Here is a 27,804-nt window from a genome sequence, read left to right as displayed (position 1 = left end):
AAAAAGCATGCTTTATAGCTTAAAGTTCAGACCACTTTTGTATCACAGCATCAAAACAATTAATGTGTTTCTGTAACAGTAAGTGCCCTCATCAGGATATATGGTTTGCCTTTGCCAAAACTTTGCCTTTAGACAAAATTGCCTTTCAGATGTGGTGTCCACTTTTTTATTAATTGTTTTTATATTTTCAACACATCAGCTGGCAACATTTTCTTTTTAAATCCAAGAATTACCTTTATATTTTTGAATTCGAATTTCTTAGACATATGTTAACGGGACTTTTATTTTGGTCTGGTGTTATGACATCATAAGGAGAATTGCCCCTAGATTAGAATTATCTAGACTTCAGTTGAGGATGAGATATACTGGACTGGAGTAAAGTATAACAGTATAAAGTATATATAAGACAGACGTTTGTAGAGATACGTTACAAGAAAATGAACATACCAACAGTTACAGTGGTACAACAATATATAAATTAAATATACAGCTCTGGGAAAAAATGAAGAGACCACTTAACATTGAGAAATCAATGTTAAGTGGTCTCTAAATTTTTGCAGCCTATTATTCAGATACAGATGGATCTAAAAATCCAGAATCAGGAAGAACAGCAGCAGCAAATCAAATATATCATATTTCAGTATTTACTATATTTCAGTATTTACTACTGAATTATTAGTTATATGTCTATACAGTGGATTGAAGAGCTCAGCCTACAACCTAATACATCAGATTCAGTGGCTGCCCTTACACGTTTACAGAGTGGAAAATCTTAAGCATAAGTCGAAAACTCATGTAATACGAAATATTACAATGTTTGTACAGAACGAGGCAGTTAGGGATTTTGGTCAATTTCCTTTGGGTAACGGCTTATGATGTGGAAGGGAACGAGGAAGTGGACAGCTGGCAAAGAATACCCTGAAACAAATGCAAATTGAATTTAAGGTATCAATTAGTAAAGCTAAAAATGAATAGATTAATGATACAGAAGTAAGAAAGAAATGGCAAAACATTGAGAGAATAGAATAGGCAAAAGAAGAAAGGATGTTATACACTGTAAAAAAATAAAAAATAAAAAAACATTGTTAAAAAATGAAGCCTGGTTAACCTGGTTGCCTTAAAATATTGTGTTTTTTGAAAATAAACATTTGAGTTGATACAATGAAGGAATTTTTTGGATAAATCTAAATTTGGCATGTTTCACTGTGTCTTCTCAAATAAAACCTACACAATTACCCAATATGCTTTAAAAAAATTTTTTTTTTATAATATTGAATAAAGGTTGTCGATTCTCAAAAATGTTCATTGTACTAACTAAAAAAAAATATTTCAATGAACTAAAAAATGTAAGGCAACCAGTAACTTATTTTTTAAAAAATGTTTTACATTGTATCAAGACTGAAAATATGGCATACATTATTAAATGACAGTTTGCGTAAAATAGGGTAACATGAAACAGATAATTATGACAAATGTGGACAACAAATAGTAGAGCATATTCTTAGATGTTATATGAAAGAGAAAGATTTAAGCTCTCTTAAGAATCAGAACTGATAGGATTTATTATAGGTCTGTGTGCCATTAGGAAATAGGTTAATGCAATCAATGTATATGAGGAATTGTTTAAGTATCTAAAAAAGACAGGAATATAGAATGTAAATATTCATTTTCTATTCCCCTTAACCCTTATGTTATACCGGTAGTTAAACCAAGCACTCCTCCAGACCAGTAGGTGACAGAAAAGCACATTAACGCCATAAAACACGGGAAGAAGAAGTCGACTCCTCTGGCTCCTCAACATTCAACAAAGGTTTGAGATTTAAGAATGTTAAAGTATTTGAGTTGTTTAAATCGATATAAATCGTTTAATCTACGCATGGTTTTAAACGTAATGTGAAATGAATTGAGTATTATGTGAGGTGTTGTGTGACGCTTTACAGTTTTCATGGATAATTATCAATACATTCTAAATCGTGACTTCAGAGATTAACTTAATAAATTATATTGCACCTTTTTATATATATTTTTGTCTGAAACTTTTATGATTGTTATTTAATTGTGCCTTCACAAGAGTTACAAATTATGTTTGGATTTATATTTATTTCTATTAATTGTTTTCCTCATATTAAACCTGAAATATTTCCAATCATACAGAAACAAAAAGACAGTTTTGATGAAACAACTGAGATCTACAGGACATACTGTTAACAAGATGGCATTTATTAAAGAGGAGACTGAAGACATGCGAGTTTCAGAACCACTCAGAGTGAAATATGAAGATGCTGCTGAACAAAAAGGTTGGTTTTCAAATGTGAACTCAGAATTCATATTTTTTCCTCATTAAATGTTGATATTTAAATAAAAAAATGAACATGAAAGAAACTGAACCATATGAATGAATGACAATAATCTGAATTATTATTGCACAGATAAATCTCTTCCACCTTCTCACCATGTTGTGCTTGTTGTGTCGCTGTCTGGCCTGGCTAACGTGTGTATACTTTTCCCAGTTTTTATTTTTATTTTATTTTTTTACTTTTCTTATTCTTGTCTGTTGCTGCTACAGGTCTAGTCTGCATTTACTTTACAACACTTAACTTTCCCTTGAGCATTTGATATATAAAATGTAATGGTAACATAAGAATATCCTCTCAGAGCTGAAAACTTCCTTGTTAGTCAAAGAAAAGCTTTTATAGACACCAGGCCCAGAAAACGATCTTGTTCATCATTCTTACGTCATAGCACTACGAAACACCGCCTATACAGCGCGTCTAATCCAGTAGCCCCGTCCACCGACTCATGGAGGTGATCAGCTAGCGCTGGTCAACAACAATAAACATGCCGAGGAAGATAGCAAGATATTGCGCTATTCCTGGTTGTGGAAGAACACAGTCGCTGCATAAGCTTCCTTCGGATCCTAATATTAGGAATGTGTGGTTAAACTTTATTTTTAATGAAGTTCCAGCTCACGTGGGGAAGACATATTTCACTGCGGGATTGTTTGTAAACAAATCTCCGGTCAATGCTGGATTTGGATCCGACAGGAATGGTGCAGCACACTTACGTGAGTAAAACGTGTTTTTATATGTAATAGTATTGCATTGTTATAGATCGTTTTGCTTATGTGTACATGTCTAACAGAACATACCTTTAGCACGCTCGACTCAGACACATATGGGCCAGGGCTCGCAAAGTCAGTAGAACACAAATTAAGATTTTTAACTTAAACCGTTGCTCGTATAATGGATGTCAATGGGGCGTTTTTCTACGAGAGTAAAAAACACATAGACATACGAATCCATATTCAACACAGCAGCTCGTGACAACACATTGATGTCTTAAGACACAAAACGATCAGTTTGCGTGAGAAACCGAACAGTTTTTATATCATTCACAAAATTCACATTCCTCAAATACAACACTATGTACATCAGCCTTCCCCGCGCCATCACAGCCTGTAAGTGAAGTCAAAATACACGATATGGCTTAGAGATATACGCGTGAGAGATCACTTCCACTGCTTGTATCCCATTCAGATATGCCGTATCTTGTACATTTGCACCTTAATTTTACTCTGGTAAAACTGAGATAATTCTGATTGTCTCTAAATTTTTTGTTTCTAAAATATCTGGTCAACATATTATAATGGTGACTTAAAGGGTCATGAAACCCCAAAACACTTTTTTTGAGATGTAAACAGATATGTATCATCACTGAAAACATCATTGAAAACACTAAGGGTACTCATTAATGGTATTCATATGTGAAAATAGTTATTTTTGCATTTTTTTTAGAGCGATTTCTGTCTTCCGGTTTGAAAAGCTTAGTCGGAGCATTTACATTTACATTTAATCATTTAGCAGACGCTTTTATCCAAAGCGACTTACAAAAAAGGGGAGAGTAATAGAAGCAACGGAACAGACAAGGCCAAAAACCTGTAAGAGCTGTAAGAAATCTCAATTAATTAGCACAATACACAACAATTTTTTTTTTTTTTTTTTTTTTAAAGACAGACATCTACAACAAAAACTCAAGTACGCAAAGTGCCGAACACTGGATTTTGATAGCTATGATAACAACCCATTAGGACTAAGGCTGTTGCCCCAGCTGTTGTCGTTAATGCAGATTCAGTGGCCCAATGGGTTGGTTTTGTATACTAGCTAAACGCGCAGCAATAGCCATCTACAACAAAAACTCACGTACGCAATATACAGAACACTGGATTCTGATAGTTATGATAACTATGTAACATACCCGCCTGAAGGCACAAATCCGGATGAGAGACGTAGATATGATCCAGGAGTGTGCGCTTTTGGTCGTTGCTGTGGTGATCAGTAAGTGCTATTCTGTATTGGTCAAGTGCAAATGGAGCCACAGCGTGCAAGTGCTGCATATTTGGACAAATATAGATTTAGCTGCCGAGTGATAGACAGCGCGGATCGTCACGGCAACCCAGCGCGCGTCGCTCTGCGCTTCAGATGCGCGGTCGAGACTATGAAGCCTCAAACCCCTTCGCTTTTACCCCGATCTAGAATTACACATCTCTATCACATCGCATGTTGGGTGGTTAACGTTCTCTTATCACGTCGGCGCGTTGTTCATCTTGCCAAACAGCGTGCATATTTGGACAAATATAGTTTTATCACGTTTGCAAAATATTTCGTCATGCAGAATAACATTTATTTTCATTTCTCACTGAATTATGCTGGTTTGAAGAGCTGAATGATTTGTGATCTCTGCTGCACGCCACTCATAGCTCTCTCATTCGCTGTATTCATCCCTCATTTAATCTCACTGTGGTAAACTATGCCAACGTGAACCAAGAACATGTCTCAGAACCGCTGTAACTGCTGCTATATCTAATCTTAATGCACCTACTGACACTCCCCTATTTATGCAAACCATTACCTCTTTCCACACAATACCATCCCACCTTTTCACAGTCGATCACTCCCCTTTTAACAAGCCTTTTCAAATCGAAGGTGTGAAAAAACACAGCTGCAGCAGGGGGGTTTCATGACCCTTTAATAATGGCCTCTGCAACAGTTTGAAATCTTGGTGTTCTTCTTAATTCCACTCTTTCATTTAATAATCACATTGGTAAAGTGGTAAAGACAGCTTTTTCCCACCTGTATAATATCTTGTATTCAATCCTCTCTTAGTCAGCAGGATGCTAAAAATACTTGTACATGCTTTTTTCACATCTCAACTAGATTGCTATAACTCACTTCTTGATGGCCTTTCAATTAAAAATATCAAACAATTACAAACTGTTCCAAACTCTACAGCCCGTTTGATCACTCTCACTTAGAAAGAATGAGCACATTACGCAAATCCTTTATCACCTTCACTGGTTTTTGGTTTCCTTGCGTATAAACGTCAAGGTGCTAATTCTAACTTATAAAGCTCATAACCTTGGTCCAACATATTTATCTGACTCACTTCAGCCTTATGCACCCCTATGTTTAGTATGGTAACAATGGGTGCCAGTTCTTTTAGTGTTGTGGCTTCCAGGTTGTGGAATGCTCTCCCTTAAGACATTAGTCAAGCATCATCCCTTCTTTCTTTAACCCCTCCCCCCCTCCCCCCCACACACACATATTTCCCTCTAAATATTACATACTAAAGTATGTTATTTGTTTGTATTACTCAGTCATGTTTGAATCCCTTTTGTGTTTTTTTAAATCTCTAACGTGACTTTAAGCGACTTCTGTATATTATGTATTCTACTCTTCAGCCCTTGGTGTGTGTGTTGTGCTTTGCTATTGATGTTTCTTTGTCTCTGTTCCTTAAACCTTTTTAAAGTGACCTTGAGGGCTGGAAAGGTGCTATATAAATAAAAAATACTCTTCTGCTTAACCTTTTAGATGTCTGTTGCTTTATGAAATTGGCGTGACCTTGCATTTGTCTTTTTTCACTATTCAGACCTGCTGCCGCTTAAAGAGGAGAGTCAAGAACTGAATGAAATGGAGGAGAAACAACAGTATGAGAAACATGATTTCATAACTGAAGAAAAACTTTGCACGCAGCCTAAAAATTCTTTCACACGAAAAAGACGTAAGGCGGCAGGTTCTAAAAAATATTTATGCCAACAGTGTGGAAACTCGTTTACTACAGCACAAGTCCTTAGAATCCACATGAGGATTCACACTGGAGAGAAACCTTTCATGTGTGATCAATGTGGAAAGAGTTTCACACAAAACGTTACCTTAAGGGAACACATGAACATTCACACTGGAAAAAGACCCTTTGCATGTAATCAGTGTGGAAAGAGTTTTGCACAAAGCGCATCCTTAAGGCATCACAAGAGAATTCACACTGGAGAGAAGCCTTTCACATGTGATCAATGTGGAAGGAGTTTCGCACAATGCAGAACCTTAATAGTTCACATGAGGATTCACGCTGGAGAAAGACCTTTCACATGTGAACAGTGTGGAAAGAATTTCAAACGTAAAGGCGCCCTTCATTTCCACATGAAAATTCACTCGGGAGAGAACCCGAGTTTTAAATGCCATCAGTGTAGAAAGAGCTTCATGTGTTTGAAAAGCCTTAACGTTCACATGGTAATTCACTCAGAAGAGAAGCCCTTTAAATGTGATCTTTGTGAAAATAGGTTCCAATTTAAAAAAGACCTAAAGAGACACTTGATAAGTCACCATGGGGAGAAGTGTTTTAAGTGCCATCAATGTGGTAAGTGGTTAAAACATAAAGTATCCCTTCAATACCACATGAAGATTCACACTGGAGAGAAGTCTTTCACCTGCCCTCTGTGTGGAAAGAGATTCATACAAAAAGGACACTTTAATACTCACATGAGAGTTCACACGAGAGAGAACGATTGGAAATGTACTCAATGTGAAAAGATTTTTACAAAATACCGTCTCCTGAAAATCCACAAAAAAACTCACCTTGAGGAGCAGCATTTCCCATGTCCTGAGTGTCAAATGAGTTTCACATCTAAAGGAAACCTTAAGACTCACATGAGGATTCACACTGGAGAGAGACCCTACACCTGGGAAGATTTTCATACGTAAAGAACACCTTAAAATTTTGACATCATTAAGTATATACTTGATATTTTAAATATCTGTGGAGGAGCTCTGACCTTTTTTTTGGTACCATTTGAAAGCTTAGAATGTCTTCTTTTTGATGATATGCATATTATGTACTTATTTATAAGTTAATAACTTATTTACACTAATTTACTCTGGGACTATTTTTGGTAATTTCCACCTGACTTTGGCCTTTCCAAATAGAAAAGCTTAACCACATACAGTGGTCTAAATCGAGTTAGCCAGATGCACAATATGAAAAGCAAACACATTGCATTGTAGGGCACAACATCTTCTCTTCATGATGCTATCCAGTATCCGCTCGCTGCAGTGTTTGAGGGGGTTCAAGTTTTCCCTGGTGTATGCCTGCGCAATAAGTGGACAATATGCTAATGTTTCGTCTTGACATCACAATGAAGCGGCTTGTGATTAATTTGAAAAACTATTGTGTATCTGACCATTTTATTTTATTTTAAGTATTTTTACAACTGTTTTAATTATCCTTGTTTTTAATTTTTAATTCGTACACATTTATTATTTTTTCTCATGCATGTGTCACCATTATTTTAATTCATTTCTATGTAAAGCACTTTGAATTTATGTTGGTAATGAAATGTGCTATACAAATAATCTTGCCTTGCCTTGACATACGATTTGTTTAATTGACTCAGTTGAGAGATAATAACTTTAAAGGCGGTGCACTTTTGAGATTTAAAACTTTGCAATTGCGTCAACTGCGTTCCCCTCGGTTTCTGGTTTTATTGGGCAGAAACGCTTCACTCTTAGCAGTGTGATCAAGTGTCACGGCAGCCACCGAGACATTTTAAACACACTTAAATGTATATGATAAACAGAGCTGCGTTATCTCATACTCATGACTGGAAAAGCGGAAATGGAGCCGGCGACTGTGTCCCTTCATAATAAAAGTCTTGCTGCTCGTGAGCCGTGTGTTTGTGTAACAATCGCTTCAGCTCCACAACATTCTGTCCTGCTCTGCTTCATACTACAGTAACGTTAATAATCACATTCATGAACATGATTTCTGCCTGAGTCCTATCCTGATTCTTTTCCACTGGCTGTGAGGTGAAGACCACATGTCCCACGATTCGGCACTTAAACCTGGCATCATCAAACTATGCATTTGTTTTGAATAGGCGCCCTCTAGTGGATGGAAAGTTACATAGCGCAGCTTTTTTTTGACTAGTCGCTGATGGCATCATTAATGAACAAATAAGGCAAGGTAATGCAAGTTTATTTGTACAGCACATTTCATACCCAATGGAAATTCAAAGTGCTTTACATAGAAATTAACTAAAATAGGGATATCATGTAAACCTTGAAAGCCTGAACCTTGAGCTGAGACTAAGCACGGGTTTTGTTGTGAACAGGAGAGTTATGGCATGACAGTGCTGCTCACAAGGTTATTGCTTCTACATAACAGCTTTTTTATCAGTTCTTTTGTCTTTGGGTCATGATATTTCTCACTTTCTGCTTGTTCTGAATCAGATACAGATACCTAAAGTAGCTAAATAAGATTGTATCTAATAAATGCAATAGTGAGAGAGTGATTGCATGTCAATTAAAGGGTTAGTTCACCCAAAAAGGAAATGTATGTCATTAATGACTCCCTAATGTCGTTCCACACCCGTAAGACCTCCAATATTTTATATTTAGTCTGAGAGCATATGCAAGTGTATGCACACTATACTGTCCAGGGAATAAAAACATCATCAAAGTAGTCCATATGTGACATCAGTGGGTTAATTAGAATCTCTTGAAGCATCACAAATACATTTTGGTCCAAAAACAACTACGACAACTAAAAACTTCGACTTTATTCAGCATTGACTTCTCTTTCGGGTTTGTTTTCAATCCTCAAATAAAGATTCGAAGCACCAATGTCACGTGATTTCGGCAGTTTCACACGCGATCCGAATAATAATAATAATAATACATTACATTTATATAGCGCTTTTCTAGGCACTCAAAGCACTTAAATCATGAATCATGAACCGATATGCTAATTCATAATGTTCTAATCATTATGTGAGGATTGAAAACAAACCCGGAAGAGAAGACAATGCTGAATAAAGTCGTAATTTTTGTTATTTTTGGACCAAAATGTATTTTTGATGCTTCAAAAGATTCTAACTAACTAAATGATGTCACATATGGACTATACTTTGATGCTGTTTTTATTACCTTTATAGACATGGACAGTATAGTGCGCATACACTCTCGGACTGAATATAAAATATCTTAAGCTATGTTCTGAAGATGAACGGATGTCTTACGGGTGAGGAATGACATTAGGGTGAGTCATTAATGACATAAATTTCATTTTTGGGTGAACTAACCCTTTAATTCTACCTGTCAGTGTCTTCTACTAATAGTAAAGCTGTGAGGGGTTGTCGCCTTTGGATTAGACAAATCATCAATGTGTTGATTTTGAATAAAGACACTTAGAAAACAGTGTCACTCTTTTCCTTTTGTTTTCAACGAAAATCCCCCAGATTCACAGTTTAAGGCTTAAGCCTAGTCCCAGACTAAAATGTATGTTTGAGTTGTTTTAACTGAATGATTTGTGGGGGAAAAACAGAGAGGGGGATGCTTTAAAAAGTTTGTTTGCCCTTGAAAATAAATCTCAAACTACATTGGAGCTATATATAGACTATTTCGATATTTGACCACTGTTTACAATAACACCATAATTCTTAATTTCTTGGTAGGTAGGCTAATTGGTAATTGTTGATATTTTTGAATAAAATAATGAGACACAAACTTGAACATTTGCATTGCATTTGCTCCTATATATCTGTCTATCTATCAATACAAAAGCTGGTATTTTCCAACATTATGATGGAAATACTGTGTGTTAATCTTATTTTTTCCTCGGGTACTAATTTGCAGACTCAAGCAGCAATGAAGACAAAACAGATCCAAGAGAAATTTCATAAAGGAGAGTTAAACTAAATTAAATAAAAGTGTGAAGCATTATACTGAAATGGTTAACCACGACAAATCAAGTGCTGGTATGTATGTAATATGTATATAGATATATAGACCAAAACCACAATTTGTACCAGGCTGTAAATGTTTTGTTTTTGTTTTTTTCTGCTGCTGCTGCTGCTGCTGTAAAGTTCTGTAAAAGGCTCAATGAGATCTTCACCCTTCTGGAGCCTGTTTCTAGCGTCCAAGCGATGAACTGCAGTTGAAGTCACTTCTGTATTGGCTTCAAGAAAAACTGGGGGTTGCTGTTTGGTCAGAGGTCATGACCACTACTTCAGATATATAAGCCGACCATTTCTCTAATAGTAGTTTTGGTTTCCCATGTACACTGAGCTAGAGTATCTTTACATTGAACAGAAGAAAGGCTCCGCTGTAAAATCTCAGTTGGTGTGCCCTATATGCTCCAAACTGGACTTTAGTCTGTTACTAATCTGATGCAGATCTCTGGTAACAATGCATACAACGTAATCTACTAAAGTCAATAATTTCAGAGCAAATTAATAATAAAATTAAATGTGACAAAAAAACAAACAAAAAAATCAGGTCCACAATTGAAAATGTTCTAGTGACTGATTATTGTAGTGACTGAAATAAAATTTGGCCAACTGGAAATTTTCAAACGGAGACCTGATTTAAAAACAACAACAACAACAACAAACATTATACAGTGAATGTATTATTGTCAGGTTAATGTATCATGCCAATTTCATAATCAATTCAAAACATCAAATGCTTAGAACGAAAAAAAATACTTGACATTAGAAGAATACACAATGGGGGGATCCTCAGCATTATGGGTCGACTGGGTAGACCCAGCCTGATTCGCGGGCAATTTGATTTCACCCTTCAGCTCATTTTGGAAACCTGTACTTTAATTTATCATTCTTCTGTTACACTTTTGCAGGAACCAGTCACAGACTGGCTCACCACCTGGCGTGCGCTATTGGTGGGTTAAACACAAGGACAGAGAAGGGATTGTTCGATTTGGGAGTGGCCTGGTAGGGCAAGAACTAAGCATTCTGGGAGTTGTTGTCCTTAATCCTCATGAGACAAAAATACATGTTCTGTCTTTTCTCAGTCTAGAAGGCACCATAATGCTAAATCATATTTTCTGTCAATTTCAGGTCATCTCAACATGTGAAGAGGAGATATGGGGTAAGAGGGGGTAAAGAGGACTTACCATCATGAACAGCACTGTGGAAGCAGTGGAGTCATTCAGGTTCCTGGGCACTTCCATTTCTCAGGACTTCAAGTGGGACAATAACATTGACTCCATTGTGAAAAAGGCCCAGCAGAGACTGCTTCTTTCGCCAGCTGAGGAAGTTCAACCTGCCACAGGAGCTGTTGATTCAGTTCTACTCGGCCATCATTGAGTCTGCACTTCCATCACTGTCTGCTGGTTCAGCTACCAAATCAGACATCAGGAGACTACAGCGTACAGTCTGGACTGTGGAGAGGATTATTATTGGTGCCCCCCTGCCAACCCTCCAGGACCTGTACTCTTCCAGAGTGAGGAAGAGAGCAGGTAAAATCATCACAGACTCCAGTCACCATGGACACACACCACCTGTTTGAACTGTTACCGTCAAGGCGACGACTCAGATAACTGGCCACTAGAACATCTAGGCACAGGAGCAGTTTTTTCTACCCTCTTAAACAGTTAAATACCCGCCAAAGCATATGCCTGTAAGTGCAAAACTCCCACTATTTAGTGTAATATTGTCTAAATATTTATATTTATTCATACTATTCAAAATACTGTAAATATGTTCATAATCTGTTGTTCATAATGTTGTTATTACTATGTTTTTGTTGTATTTGTATTGAATATGTGCACTGGAAGCTTCAGCACCAATAATAATTTGGAAATAAAGCTCTTTTTGATTCTAATTCTGAAGGGAATGTGATTGTGCATTAAGACCGTACTGGTCTTAATGGTGTAATCGACTGGGATGCAATCTCAGATGGGGATGCTAATTTCACAAGAGTGAGTTCAAATGTTAATTACCTTAGTTTCTCCAGCCTTACATATAAAAATTATATTACATTTTTTTTTTCTTCAGTGTAATGACTTTTCTGTTACTCTTATAGTCCTAAAACTAATCTTATAGTTTTAAGCTAATGTATATAAACTAATATTGACAATTGTGTTGTAAATTTGTAAAAGGGCTGTAAAATTGAAATAAACAAGACTTGGAATTTTTGTCATAACCTGATTATGCTGAAACAATAGTTAAAATTTAATTTAGCACAGGTAAATGGGGGGGGGGGGGTCTGCACAGCTCACTCTTCAGCTCATCAGCCCATTAATATTTATATACAGTCTAATTTATGTTAATTTCAATGCACTTTCTGTGATTTTAAACAGCATGTGGTCGGGACTTTTATTTTAGTCAGCCATTATTATAATTTTTTTATTAGGCTATTATTTTTATTGCAGATAAAGGCAACAATTACAACCAATTTACTTAACAAACAACAATGGATGACAGTATGAAGTTATAATAAGAGAACTGTGGGAAGGGAAGTAAAAAACAACAACAACAAAAAAACAAACTAAATTTCTTTTTTTAAACAAATCATTTTTGTAATTCATTTTTTTAGTGTCCTAATTAAGTAGTTAAAGCCACAAAGTTAAGTATTTAATTTGGGTATTAATGATGAAAATGTACATTTATGAGTATAGTATTTTGCCAGCAAGCTATACATTTCCAGTGTACTTTATACTATTACAATGACAAAAATAACAAATTATATCACACATGCTAAAATCAATAACAAAACTGGAATTTAAAGCAAGAAATTTTGACAAATCAGACCAGAATTCGTTGGCACTTGAAGAAAAGATGATCAATTGACTCAGTACTGGAATTACAAAATTACAATTCAAATTAACATTACCAAATTTAAATGTAATATAATCTCATTTGTTGGGTAAATATTGTCTTTTTTTTTTAAATGTAATTCTTTAACTTTATTTGGTAATTTGGTAAAACAAAATGTATAAGGTAATAACCATGCTTTTTTTCCCAATTGATCTTATATTAAAGAACTCCAAAATAATTTCCCCCTTGGGGTGATTCGTTTTCTTATCTGAAACACGTTTCCTATGGATTTATTATTATTTTGGATCATAAATGCTCTTGTCTTCAATCGAGATTTGTTCTTTACCAAAATGTCCTCATCCATATATTCACTTTATGGGGGGAGAAATTGTGAACAAAACAAAGTTTTCCATAACAGAAGAACTTGAAATTTAGAAAGCTTTATAGGTAGTTTGGAAGAAGAGAAGTTACAAGTTAACAGAAATTTAAGCACTCCAACTTTTTAAAAGATATTGTGAGGGATAAAATACCAAATAGAGTCTGGTGAATTAACTCAATTCTTTGCCCAGCTCACTTTGAAAGTATTATTAATATTTAAAAAAATCAAGCATGTCAAAGCGGTCTGCCGTTATAACATCATAAACTGGTAGAACAATTACAGCATCAATGACGTTATTGAGGAATAGGAGCCTGAAATGAAGACAATCTTCCGTAAAAAAAAAAAAAAAAAGACAATCTTCCGTGTGTGTCAGCTTCGTTCTTACTCCAGAACAGTAGGTGGCGGTATGCACCTTTTCAGTTGGGGAAGAAGAAGAAGAAGAAGACATAAGACTGCACCGCTCCGCTCTCCTCTGGCTCAACAAAGGTTTGTTTTTTGTGTATTTGAGACATTTAAATTTAAGTTCAGTCTATTAATATTTTTTACATGTAATGTGAAATGAATGGGTTATTGATGGATATGGATAATTATGTGATGTGCCGTTAAACACTTACACAGTTCAGTTTTCTGGTATGGGTATCTGCTGTTTTCTAAATCTTAATATGTGTTGTAGCCTAGTCTTTAATTTGCAATAAAACAACTCCAGTTCGTGAATTTATTATTTTCAAATTATACCAATTTAGTTTATTTTTCTAACTATAAAGTATTCCATTAAATGATAGTTAGTGAGACTTAAATGTCAGTTTTATGATTGTTATTTGTTTACTAACGTGCTTTATATGTGAGTAACAAATTAGGTTTGAATTTATATTTCTTTCTATTAATTGTTTTCCTGATATTAAACATGAAAATTGTAAAAACATGCAGGAACAAGACACTTCTGGTGAAACAACTGAGATCCGACGTACTGTTATCAAGATGGCATTTATTAAAGAGGAGCCTGAAGACGTGAAAATGTCAGAACCTTTCAAAGTGAAACATGAAGATGATGCGGAACAAACAGGTTAGTTTTAAAATGTAAACGTATAACTAATTTTGTTCTCATTAAAATGCTGACATTTAAATAAATAAATTATTATTTTGAAAAGTCGAGGCTCTTGACATGAAGTATGAGTGCCAGAATTAAAGTTGGTTAGCATAGACACTGGAATATGGCGTTAAATCCATGCTTTTTAATAGATACATTAATTTTGATAGGGAACCTCCCCCACAAGAGCTGCAGTTTTGGAGATGCACTGACCCAGTCGTCTAGCCATCATAATATGGCCATTGTCAAACTCGCTCAAATCCTTACATTTGCCCATTTTTCCTGCTTCTTACACATCAACTTTGAGGACAAAATGTTCACTTGCTGCCTAATACATCCCACCCACTAACAGGTGTTGTGAAGAGATAATCAGTGTTATTCACTTCACCTGTCAGTGGTCATAATGTTTGCCTGATCAGTGTATATATACAGTGCATCCGGAAAGTATTCACAGCTATGGAAATTTTGGCCGATGCGATAATTCTTTATATTTGACAGCCGATAACCAATATATGGGCCAATGAGTCGAAATACAAATTTTGATAATCTTTGAGAGCCTAAATACAAAAACAAAAGGCTCACCATTAAACCCCATGTCCCAAACACTTCAAAATAAATCAAAACTATACAGTACGGTAGTCTAGTTCGAACACGTGTAAGATTCCTTAACTTTTCAAATAAATTTGACACCCTTATGGCCAACTTACTTTATTTAAAAAATGCTCACACTTTACAATAAGGTTTATGAATGAACAAAACATTTACAGGATTTATCAATCTTAGTTCATGTTAATCTCAACATTTTCAGATCTAAATCTGTGCCTGTTAACATTAGATAATGCACTGAATGGACTGTTAATAAACACACATTGTATTACTTACATTAACCCGTTAATGCAATAACAAATGAGACCTTATTTATAAAATGTTACTAAAAATGATATTGCCTAACAAAAAATAAATTAAAAAATGCCTTAATACTAACGCAAACAAGTCTTTGGACTACATCACTTTGGACTACAGAATCAAAATGCATGTGCCATGCATAAAATAGCCTCCGCCTGGACGATAAGGAAATTATTTTAATCAAACCATATTGTTGATGAAAATATGAGAACAATAAAATTGCTAGTTATTAATAAAAACGCTTCACTGTTTTTTTTTTTTTTGAGGGGGTTAATATTACAGTAATAGTAAACATCTTTAATATTAGTCTTTTGTTTCAAATAACGTTGCTGTTTGAGTTGAAGCAGAAGAGAATGAACAACCATAAACTGAAGTGCTTAGAAGGTTAATTAACAACTAAACGAATCATATACGAGAACTATCAGATAGTTATACAAAATTAATATAATATTACAACTTATATTTGCACAAAATAACTCACAGGTCAACTAAGTTCCGTAGTCAGAAGGCCTATAACTCATGTCTTCCCCTGTTTTAGAGCGTGTGTTGAAACTGAAGATGATCACCGGTACAATGAAGCGCTGCGGGTTATTAACTTAATGAAACATCCTATATGAGATTAATTAGATGTTTATACATACACTTAATATTACGACTTATCACACAAATGCACAAGCAAACTTTACTGTGGTCTGAATGCATTTTAGACAACAGCACGCTGAAACACAGCTAAACCCAGAGAATTTACAACGTTTTAATATAAAAATGTTCTCATTACAGTGTTATGTATATGACAGTTATTAATGATGCGCATTTGTTTGAACTGTGCACTGAAGCTAAAGCACTTTACTGTATTTTAATTAACTCAACCAAACGCATATGAGATTAATCATATAAACAGAATAAATTTAATATTGCAACTTACAGAGGCTAGGCTGAGATGGTTTGGACATGTTCAGAGGAGGGAGAGTGAATACATCGGTAAGAGGATGCTGAGGTTAGAGCTGCCAGGCAGGAGGTCAAGAGGAAGACCAAAGAGGAGGTTTATGGATGTAGTGAAGGAGGACATGAAGGTAGTTTGTCTGAAAGAAGAGGATACAGAGGATAGGACTAGATGGAGGCAGATGATTCGCTGTAAAGTCTTCTTATGCTAAGCATTGCAATAATAAATACACATATGTTTATGAAAAATACCAGAGACTGCTTGAAAAATGCAGACAAATCATAGTGACAAAATCACAAATTCACTTTTTTCCCTATCTTCCTCTTCTCTGTACCAGATTGATAGTGTTGCTGCCCCTTCACTTTCAAACATTAACGCACACGACTGGCTCTAGTAAACTTTATCAAACTTATTACCACTCCCTACTGTCTTAACTCTTGGCATGGGGCCCTCTGCTTACTATGGGGTCCCTATGTAACCGCTTAAATCACTTATTAGTTATGGCATTATGGCACCCGGCACTGTGGGTGTGTCATACACCTTTTGCAACAGAATGAACCGGTTGCTAGTTCGGAGTTCACACTGGTATTAATGAATAGCAAAACTGAGATATACTAATAGTAGATAATCATAATTATTTTTAATGTCATTTAAAGTATATTATGATAAATATTTGTTACATGTATGCAACATTTTGGGTGTAAATAAATTATAAATGTTGCATGTCAAGCAATGTAGGTTTATGCTAAAACAGCTTTATTTTTATTAAATTATTGTGTGTTATTATGTGTAGTGAGTTAATTCTCGTGATTTAAGTTTGGCTTTCAGAACTTCCGATAAGGTAACAGTGAGTGCCGATGCTCTCTGGTTTTCACAGTGCATTGTGGAACTTTTTAAGGAGCGGTAGTTTCAGTACACTAGAAGGATTCTGAGATTGAGGTAGATTTACTGACTACTGAACCAGGGAACTGGTTGAGATTAACTTTTAGTATGTTTAATGAAATGTATGTTGCTTTAAGAAATTGGGGTATTTTTTGTTTTATCACTTTTCAGAACTGATGCCGCTTGAGGATAGTCAAGGACTGAATAAAATGGAGAAAGATCAGTATGAGAAACACGACTGCAAAACAGAAGAAAAACTTTTCTCGCAACCTGAAACGTCTTTCTCACAACAAAGAGGTGAGGCGGCAGGATCTAAAAGGTCTCTCATCTGCCAACAGTGTGGCAAGTCGTTCACTACAGCACAAAACCTTAAAATCCACATGAGAGTTCACACTGGAGAGAGACCTTTCACCTGTGATTTGTGTGGATTCAGTTTTGCCCAAAGCGGTAACTTAAAGGATCACATAATGATGCACACTGGAGAAAGACCGGTCAAATGTGATCAATGTGGAAAGCGTTTCATACGTAAATACGCCCTTGAGATACACATGAGAATTCACTCAGGAGAGAACCGTTTTGTATGCCATCAGTGTGGAAAGAGTTTCATTGCTGTGAAACGCCTTAACATTCACATGTTAATTCACCTAAAACAGAAGCCTTACAAATGTTTCCAATGTGAAAAGGTGTTCAAATTCAAAAAGGACCTAGAGAAACACTTGATGAGTCACCTTGCAGAGAACCGTTTTAAGTGCCATCAGTGTGGAAAGTGTTTAGAGAATGAAGAATCATTTAATAACCACATGAAACGTCACAATGGAGAGAAGCCTTTCACCTGCCCTCAGTGTGGAAAGGGTTTCATAAATAAAAGAAACTTTAATGCTCACATGAGAAGAGAGAACGATTTGAAATGTAATCAATGTGGAAAGATTTTTACTACACCTAAACTTGTGAAATTGCACAAAAATACTCACCCTGAGGAGCAGCATTTCCCGTGTCCTGAGTGTCAAATGAGTTTCACATCTAAAGGAAACCTTAAGACTCACATGCGGATTCACACTGGAGAGAGACCCTACACCTGGGAAGATTTTCATACGTAAAGGTCACCTCAAGTGTCACACAAAACTTTACAAAAGAGGGAACGATTTAAAGCCAGGACACTTGGGGGTTTGACGTCTGGATGAGAGATAAATCATAAATGTGTTGATTTTAATAAAGACACTGAACTGAACTGAATTACAACGAATGTGTGTCACTTTTTTACTTCTTGTTTTCAACAACAATGTATATCTCTTCAGGGAAAACAAATAAAGGAAAACATATGCCTAGAGCAACCCCTAGTGGTCATTATACATAATATAAAAAAAAAAAACAGGTTGAATATCTCTCTCTCTCTCTCTCTCTCTCTCTCTCTCTCTCTCTCTCTCTCTCTCTCTCTCTCGTATATATACACACACACAGCTCTGGAAAAAATAAAGACCACTTAACATTGATTTCTCAATGTTAAGTGGTCTCTTAATTTTGTATATGAAGATTAGATGCAAAAGCCTCTGAAAGCCACTTCACTTAAATTAAATAATGATACTGAATGAATGCTTTCTGCATAAAGTAAACATTCCTAAAATACTTTTACTACAAACCCGCTAAATCCCAGCCTCAGCCTATTCAGAAGTATCACTATATCTATACCATTATACAGAAGTACTAGTATCTATTTTAATAGGTATGAGTGTCTAATAAATGAGTACTAATATCTAATGGCTAAATACTAGTATCTAATAATACTTACTAGTATCTAAAAAAGAATTGCTAGTACCTAACAAATAACTAATTGCATATAAGACATATATACTAGTCACAATTGAAATGTGAAGGCTGAATGACAGAAACTTGAAATGTGTTACTAGTAACAATATCATTTTTAGAATAGATGTAGTACTTATTCATTACTGAATATTATATAGTCTTTTTTGTATTTGTATGGACTTTCTGCGATTTTAGGCAGTATGTGTGGGACGGGACTCTTATTTTGGTCTGGTGTTATGACATCACAAGGCTGGACCGTTCTCCTCTGGCTCAACAAAGGTTCGAGTTTTTGAACGTCTATGCATTTGGTGCGTTTAAATGGATAAATCGTTAAATGCATTAATAGTTTGTAAACGAATTATTGTGTGAGGTGCCGTGTAACACTTAGCAATTCGCTTTCAGTTAATGGGTTACGGCCGTTTTTTTCTCTTGCCATTCAATTTTCCTTTCCTTTTTTATTTTTAAATATTACATTCAGTAATGATAATTTCATTATATTACACCCGTATTATTGATTGTTGTTTGCTTATATTTTTGTGTTTGACACCTAAACTATAAGAGACGATACATTAACCCTTACAGTTTGTCTAGTAAATTGCTCGTTTATGATTGTTATTTGTCTGTGAGTAAAGCTCATTCATATGTGATAAGCTTAACAGTTAAGCTTTAAGTTTATATTTTATATTTCTTTCTGTTAATTGTTTTCGTCATATTAAACATGACAAAATGTCCAAATATGCAGGAACAAGATTTCAAGATGGCATTTATTAAAGAGGAGACTGAAGACATAAGTATTTCAGAACAATTCAGAGTGAAAGTTGAAGATGCTGAGGATCATACAGGTTGGTTCATATCATTTATTAAATGTTGACCTCTAAACAAAGTTCATTTGAGACACCTAATTAAACCTGATGTATTGTGGGCTACACAGAGTGGGTCACCTAATGTGGACAGACAAAGTGAGGAAAATGTAGTTAAATAATACAATTGTCATAATGGCAAATATATTTCTTAAATTAAAATACAATTTAAAAACTGTTGAATGGATTGCAGGTTTATTTGTTTAGTACTTATGACAAAACCACACTCTAAAGTTAATGTTCTTTAATTGTTCTTTACAAATGTACACTAGGTGACAAAAGGTAACAATATGCAGTGTTTAGGTAGAAATCTACGCTGCAATTAAAGAAAACACAATGTTCAAATAGAAAAAACACCAGCAAATTCAGAAAACAACTTTATCAGTTTGACAACACGTGTTGCAATACAAACACAACACAACTAAATACACTGCAAATGTTCACAATGCACCCAAATAAAGAAATGCGCTGCAGATACTCACAACGGGATATTAAAATAAACACAAAAAAACCTTTCCTTTCAGGTCATTGACAACACCACTGGCAAGTAGACATTACACAATAAGTGTGAACCCAGCAAATTGGTTCGTCAATTGTTAGGGTTATTAGTGCTATTTGCAGTGCGTGTTTTTGTATTTGTGTTGTGAACTTTTGCAGCCCGTGTATTTGCATGTGTTTTCTTCAGTTGCAGCTTATATGTTTTTTTTTTTTTTGTGCATTATGAACTTTTGCAGCGTGTTTCTGTATTTAGTTGCGTTGAACTGATTTCTGAATTTGCTGGTATTTTTTCTATTTGCATGTGTTTTCTTCAGTTGCAGCATGTTGAGCTCTCTCGTCCACCGTTCAAATGCCTTATGAATAGGTTTTACCACAGTGCCAGTTTTTGTACCTTTATTTCTGAGAGTGTGATGAACCTTTTTACGCTGAAATGGAGAGTTTGGGGTTCTTCATTCCTACCTTTTTTGTTTTTTTTAAATCTGTAACTTTAAAAAAAAACGTATTTCATCACATTTATGATTTTCTGGAGCTCACCATCCAACAACACAGAGGGTCAACACTCTCAACAGGTACTCCATAACGTTCTTAAAATGTCTATACATTTCACATTTCAAATTGTAACATTTCCTAGAAAACCTGCTGTCATTTTTTTTCTTCTTAGTTTTTAAACAGCATTTTAAAAGCTTGGTTCAGTTGAGGATACTTCATCCATCTTCTCAACTAAGCAAGTAAGTGACATACTGGATTTATGATCCATATCGTTAGAGAGTTTTCAATTTGGTTCATGCTTACAAATGCCCAGTCTACAAAAAACATTAAAGGGGGGGTGAAACACTCAGTTTCAGTCAATCTCATGTCAATCTTGAGTACCTATAGAGTAGTATTGCACCCTTCATATCTCCGAAAAGTCTTTAGTTTTATTTTATTTATAAAAGAAATATAGGCTGTACCGAGTCTTTCCGGAAAAAAACGAGAGCCTTGAGGCGTATCGTGTGGGCGGAGCTAAAGAATGACAAATGCGCACAAAGCGGTGACGTCCTCAAGCATGGAGAAACCCATGGCTATCGATCTCCGCTAATAGATATATGATCCAGAATCACATTCGGAGGCTGAAATAAATTGAACAGGAGAAACAGCAACAGCAGGACGTAAGGACCAAACTCTGTGGTATGTACTGTATTTAGTGGCCTGGCAACATTTGTGTGTGTTTACTCGCAGTTTATGAGGACATGATTCGGTTTATGGACTATTGTATGTGACTAAACCTTAGCAGTAGCAAGCAAAACGGTTTTGCACGTCAGACTAGTGTAATGTTATACATAGAACAAAAATGGAGCAACGTTAGCGCATTTGAATGACGAAGCACGCGATCGTGTCGTTTACTGATGTTTACTCACGCGACGATAGCCAACAGCATAGACATTTGAAGCAGTTTTACTCACCGGCTGCTTCCAAAGCAGGACCGAACCTTTATCGCTGGGACCGCTCCGTCAAAAACACACTTCTTTGGTATGATTTGGTGAAGTCCTGTGACAGCAGTGACCGTGGAAATTCACTTTGCGACACGACTGAAGCGATGTTGTGAAGCTTCCCGTCATTTCTGCATTCAAATTGGTTCAAATGCAGCGCTGCCTTCCCAGAATGCTGTTTAGGGTGGGAATCCAAGTCTTTAACAGTGTAAAAAGCTCAGTATGCATGATACAGCATTTCACCCCCCCTTTAAATCTACATTACAAACTAACATTCGCAACAGCTAATTTTGGCATAAATGAAAATTAAACAAATGGCAGAGTGTGACTCTAAACTCAGTTGTGTTTTTCTACAGATGCTGTCACTCCCCACAACCTCGTCATCAGCAGAGAGAAGCTGCCACTTACTCAATTACACCAAAATACACATAATGATAGACATCACAAGGGAATGTAAAGAAATTTCACTGGAACTATATTATTTTGTGTTTCTTTTTCTTCTTCTCGGTATATGTTCAGATTTCGATTAACATTTATTAACAGGGTTCGTACAAAACAAATACAATCTTTTCTCTTAAAATTAACTCTCTAGCCCATCTGATATGTCCAAGGATATATCCTTGTTTACAACCTTTTTCTGCTCCAAAATGAATCTACTAACTCGCTCTTAAAGTCAGTCCCTGGCCACCACAACCTGGCGTAGCTATGTAATCTCTACTGAAGTTGATAAAACCCCATCAGACCGTTTCTCAATACCAAGAATGCCAACATTATGATATAAAATATAATTTATTAAACAATAATAGGTCTTTTAAACTTTTGTAATTGTGTTTAAAAAGTGTGTAATACATATTTTTTAATTAAGTAATATCTGTAATTTGAAAACCAAAAAAGTAAAGCTTGAAAAGTGAATTCAATATTACAGTATCTGTACAAACCCTGTACTCACTGTTATTAAAGCATTGTTTTTCCCTACAATTTGTGTCAATAAAAAAAAAGTACCTAATTGAAACAACTTGTTGTCAGTTTGTATATATTCCCTATATAGTATTATAAGATCAGGCATATATAGAAAGACACATGAAAGTGTCTTGTGACACAAGACATGAGCCTTGGTGTGATCATGTAAGAGAGTAAATCTGCATAGAAAATAAACAAATTACAAGCATAGATAAATACAATAGAACAAGAAATGTATTAAACAGTGATTCATATTTTTCAGGCAAGTCTAACAGTATTCAGGTACAGAAATGAAAAATCCGTTTTTAAAATAACACTTCATAGTCTGCACTGTATAAATTAAATATAATTCATTTGCCATTTATAATTTATTTGATGAAGCAATAAAGTGATTTTTTTTTTGTATTTTGTTGTTTTATTAACATTAATGACATTATAGGCTGCTGTCACTTTAAGACCGAGTGTGTGGGATCCAATATAATGATACATATTTGTTTTCTTTCTCAATTGTTTATGTTCACGTAAGCCATAAGCAAATGTGTTTTTGAGGATACTCATGTGTTCATTCAAGGACAAATATATACGGAACAGAACAGAATTAGGTGTTCGTGTGCATCTGCGTAGATGTGTACATGCACAGAAAAAAGCATGTGAGATCCAAAGTGAGTTCTCAATCACATCTTCTTACATGTGAATCACTTGAATATTTAAACCGACAGGAATGAAAACACATGCAAATAATAAAACTTTCGCTTTATGATGGTAAACTTTGCAATGAATCCAAATGTCATGGGCATTTTTATCTGTAGAGGCTGGTCAGTACAGATTAACTTTGAACCGTATACTTGACATTGTACATCCTGCAATATGACTATCGTGGATATTGACACTAATATGATATTGTGCAGCCCTATACGAGACACTACTCTAAGTTGCTTATTTGAATGGGACATTTGGAGACGCGCTCCTTTGTAAATGCAGTTGTCTATCCCAAAAACTGTCCAAGTGACTATATCCTTTGAAAGGCTACGCATTTGAATAAAAAACAAAGTACAATTTGGGCTTTAGTTACTCTTCAGGGGCAGTGCCTTGCTGACTTAGTTAAATATAACAAATAATTGTGTGTCTGATCTGTCTCAGTCACTACATGACAGAATTAACCTTTAGCACAAAGGATAAAAATAACATTTTGATGTTACTCCGTACCATTAAACTGAGTTAACTTGTATTATTCTTTTATTTCACCATAGACCTGGTGGTTATGAAAGTGGAGAGTCAAGAACTAAATGAAATGGAGGAGGAAGATCATCATGAAGAAACACTTTGCTCACAGACTGAACAGGTGTCCTCACAAAAAAGAGCTCGGAAGACAGGTTCTAAAAAGAGTTACATCTGTCCTCAGTGTGGCAGGAATTTCACTTATGAGAAAAGTCTTAAAAAGCACGAGGCAAATCATACTGGACAGTGCCCTTTCACTTGCCAACAATGTGGGAACATTTTCACTACAAAAGGAAGCCTTAAAAACCACATGAGAGTTCACACTGGTGAGAAGCCTTACACATGCGATCAGTGTGGAAAGAGCTACACACGAAGCAAGACCTTAAGAGATCACATAAGGATTCACACTGGAGAAAGACCTTACACATGTAATCAGTGTGGAAAAAGTTACATACGAAGCAAGACCTTAAGGGATCACATGAGGATTCACACTGGAGAAAGACCTTACACCTGTAATCAGTGTGGAAAGAGTTTCATACATAAAGTAACCCTTAATTTACACACGAAAATTCACTTAAGAGAGAACCATTTTATATGCCATCAGTGTGGAAAGAGTTTCAAAGACATAGCACGCCTTAACAGGCATGTAATAATACACTCCGGAGAGAAGCCCTTCAAATGCCACCAATGTGGAAAGGGTTTTCAAATAAGTAACAATCTTAAGGCACACATGAAATGTCACACCGAGGAGAAGCCTTTCAAGTGCCATCAATGTGGAAAGTGTTTAAAACATGAAACATCCCTTAACTACCACATGAGACTTCACACTGGAGAGAGGCCTTTCACCTGCCCACAGTGTGGAAAGAGTTTCATTCTTGAAGGACAACTCAGTCGTCACATGAGATATATTCACACCGATGAGAAGCCTTTTGTGTGCCATTACTGTGGAAGGATTTGCGAAAGCAAATCAAACCTCAAGATTCATATACAAATTCACACGGGAGAAAAGCCTTTCTCCTGTCCTCAGTGTGGAAAGAGTTTCATACATAAAGGACTTCTTAATTATCACATGAAACTTCACACTGGAGAAAAGCCTTTCAGTTGCCATCTGTGTGGTATGAGTTTCAGATATAAAGGACTTCTTAATGGTCACATGAGAAGTGTGCACACCAATGAGAAGCCTTTTTCCTGCCATTACTGTGAAAGAATTTGTGAAAGCAAATCAAAACTTCAGATTCATATGCGAATTCACACTGGAGAAAGGCCTTTCTCCTGCCCTTGTGGAAAAAGTTTCGCACTTAAAGGAAACCTTACGGCTCACATGAGACTTCACACTGGAGACAGGCCTTACATGTGTGTTCAGTGTGAGAAGAGTTTTGCTTATCTAAGACAGCTTAAAAGTCACTTGCAAACTCATTATGGGGAGAAGTCGCAGTGTTCTGAGTGTGGCAAGAGGTTTACAAAGATGACCAATTTCAAAAATCATCTGCGCATTCACTCTGGACCAAGGCCATTTAATTGTAATCAGTGTAATAAGACATTTAGTTTGCCTTCACACTTAGAGATACACCGGAAAAATCATGCAGACAAAAGACCCTATTTGTGTTCTCGGTGTAGAAAGAGTTTTAAATGGCTTTGCAATTTAAGATCGCATCGAAGATTTCATGTCTGTGTGAAACCCAATTCAAGAGCAAACTACTTGAAACGAAAGAAACAAATCCATACTGGAGAAAAACCTGACATTGTAACAAGTGACTTTCATAGGGGTCATGTGATGGCACCTTAATTGTGTTAAACTAAGTTGCTGATTTTTTGTCAGTGTTGTTGTGCTACAAAGTGTCATGGGTGGACATTTCCAATACTGTTGTGGTGGAGGAGGTACTGTATCACTGTTTTTTATTTTGTATCAGAATAAATAGTCTTACTTAGCCATGGCTCATATAGGGGCAGATGGGGAAGTGCCTAATTAAAACATTCATCCACTTGAAGACTTGGGGCCAGATTAAAAATGGCAGATGGGAGTTAATTGGGAACCAGTTAATTGACTAGCGCAAACCTTAGTAAATTACCTTGCATGATCCATTTAAATAGTCTCCTCCCACACGTTTTTTGTCTGAAAGGAAAACTCCTACATACGCATATGCAATAATGTCAGCTGCAAAAAATAACTGTGACCAAGCCTTTTCAGCGCAAATTTTTCACTGTCTTAAGTAAATCTTGACTTTTTTTTTACACCAAAAGAGGGTTAGCTGTTAGTAAAACTGGCCCTTTGACTTCTACATCAGCCTTAGACTTCTAAATCAGATTAATCTTGTAAATGTGTTCAGCATTCTGCAGCCAATAATTGTTAAGGTTTCTAGACTATTTTAAGTTATAAACTGAGATGGATGTATTAAAATGTCATGTATGGCTTCAGTTTAGTCTGCATCAGTTCAGCAACTAAGTCTGATTGTGAACTCATTCAGTGTTCTTAACAGGAGGTTGGAGGATGTGTGGAGTAGTGTACTAAATTAGTGAATGTGTTAATCCTTTAGTTTAAAAGTGCTCATGTTAAGAGAGCTTGATGCCCAGCTCCCCCCTCTCTGGATGTAATGGATGGAGCTAGAAGTTCCAACTACACCCTAACCCTACCCATAACCATATTCTCAGCCTCAGACGTCACACCCACAGACCGTTGGCTGAACGTTTGATTCATATGGCACATAAAATGGGAAACACTTCAGGTGTTTCGAAGTAATCATTTGATTGGTTGAATTTTCCAGGATTTCCTGGAGTCATGTGTCACATTCTTTAACAGTCCACCTGGAAACAAAGCCATTGTGATGCCAAACTCCCTCATGGAAGAAGAAAGCTGTCATGTTTACCACTGTGACAATGAGGATCAACTAAACACTGGATTTTCCACATATGGAAATTATACTTCACTGTGCCACTGTTGTAGACTCGCACAACATTTTTAAATTTAAATAATTTATTTGCACGCCAATCTGTTATTGTAGACACATCAAATTCACATTTTTACTAATACTCCAAAGAACAAAATGAATTGTGATTTGTTGCATGTTGGTCAGGCATTTGCCTTTCCTTGGCCATTGAAAGCTGCGATGGAGTCTAGACCTACTGTCATCAGTCTGAAGGTCTGGCTACATGAGACTATCCTATCCCTAAACATAAATATGTCAAGCTCCACTCCTTACGTCCGGTGAGGGGGGCGGGGGGCTGGATGTCATTTGGCTCTGTGAGCATTGTTTGCATGTGTATAGCTTGTAAACTATTTGGTTGTATTTGTTTTATTATACCTATATGGCTTTATTTTTATCTCTTCTGATTTCCTAACATTCTATATCAACATTAGAACAGAATAACATTAAAGCTACACTGTGTAACTTTTTTAGTTTATTCTTAGCTAAAAACACTTAGTTCTTTCAAAAATATATGTGCTCATTAATGTATATTTATTTCTTTCAAGTAATAAAGTATTCTAATAAGTTTATAATATGCCATTGAAAATACGGGTGAGGGGTTCGAATGCTGGTCGCCATGTTGCCCCTCCATCTTGAAAGTACATTAGCCAAAGAGGGACATTCCCATAAATTCAAGCTTCGCCTTTCCCGTTTCAACACTCGATGGCACCGTGTCGAATGTGAAGAGGGCTATTGCCATGTTAATCTTGGACTAAATCGGCCACCGTAGGAGTTAAAACGAAATCAAAATTGAGAGGCACAGAAACTATTATTCACTGGATAATCATATACCTTTACACCGCTAGATGGGGGAAAATATCACAGTGTAGCTTTAAGGTCATTTTAAGACAACATTTTAAGTGTGTGTAGGTTATTTATAGCCTGTCAATCAACATTAAAGTGCCACTTTCAGGAAAAGTTAAGCAAGAATCTGCCTAAAGTGAGTTTGT

The 27,804-nt window shown here is 35.9% G+C and overlaps 3 protein-coding genes across 3 annotated transcripts in view; all 3 read left to right on the top strand.

Annotated features, from left to right (window-relative positions):
- Positions 1-18,316, top strand: part of LOC137038685 (zinc finger protein 155-like) — a 110,727-nt gene extending 92,411 nt beyond the window's left edge. Inside the window, exons 2-4 of the mRNA XM_067413481.1 lie at positions 13,728-13,751; positions 14,193-14,328; positions 17,255-18,316. Of these exons, the coding sequence (XP_067269582.1) occupies positions 14,244-14,328; positions 17,255-18,180 (1,011 nt within the window). The 5' untranslated portion in view covers positions 13,728-13,751; positions 14,193-14,243 and the 3' untranslated portion in view covers positions 18,181-18,316. The remainder of the gene's footprint in view (positions 1-13,727; positions 13,752-14,192; positions 14,329-17,254) is intronic.
- LOC137038682 (gastrula zinc finger protein XlCGF57.1-like) lies at positions 1,762-10,957 on the top strand. The gene is made up of 3 exons (XM_067413480.1): positions 1,762-1,810; positions 2,155-2,297; positions 5,926-10,957. The coding sequence occupies exons 2-3, from the start codon at positions 2,174-2,176 to the stop codon at positions 7,032-7,034; spliced, it is 1,233 nt and encodes a 410-aa protein (XP_067269581.1). The 5' UTR covers positions 1,762-1,810; positions 2,155-2,173; the 3' UTR covers positions 7,035-10,957.
- Positions 18,317-19,127: 811 nt separating the features above from the next.
- Positions 19,128-27,801, top strand: LOC137038679 (zinc finger protein 160-like). Its single transcript, XM_067413476.1, has 3 exons — positions 19,128-19,165; positions 19,629-19,728; positions 23,924-27,801. Exons 2-3 carry the CDS (start codon positions 19,644-19,646, stop codon positions 25,675-25,677), a joined length of 1,839 nt encoding a protein of 612 aa, XP_067269577.1. The 5' UTR covers positions 19,128-19,165; positions 19,629-19,643; the 3' UTR covers positions 25,678-27,801.
- Positions 27,802-27,804: the final 3 nt, after the last annotated feature.

This window comes from Pseudorasbora parva, chromosome 13, assembly GCF_024679245.1.
Source record: "Pseudorasbora parva isolate DD20220531a chromosome 13, ASM2467924v1, whole genome shotgun sequence".
In the NCBI taxonomy this organism is placed as follows: domain Eukaryota; kingdom Metazoa; phylum Chordata; class Actinopteri; order Cypriniformes; family Gobionidae; genus Pseudorasbora; species Pseudorasbora parva.
The sequence above is the reverse complement of the archived record's forward strand: the minus strand, read 5'-3'. Positions and strand labels throughout refer to the sequence as shown.

What these genes read in the sequence shown, in the direction of transcription:
- LOC137038682 (XM_067413480.1), top strand. Translation starts at nt 2,174, where the DNA reads ATGAAACAACTGAGATCTACAGGACATACTGTTAACAAGATGGCATTT. An exon ending in AGATGCTGCTGAACAAAAAG is followed by an intron (nt 2,298 to 5,925) that starts GTTGGTTTTCAA and finishes TTCACTATTCAG; the next exon opens with ACCTGCTGCCGCTTAAAGAG.
- LOC137038679 (XM_067413476.1), top strand. Translation starts at nt 19,644, where the DNA reads ATGGCATTTATTAAAGAGGAGACTGAAGACATAAGTATTTCAGAACAA. An exon ending in AGATGCTGAGGATCATACAG is followed by an intron (nt 19,729 to 23,923) that starts GTTGGTTCATAT and finishes ATTTCACCATAG; the next exon opens with ACCTGGTGGTTATGAAAGTG.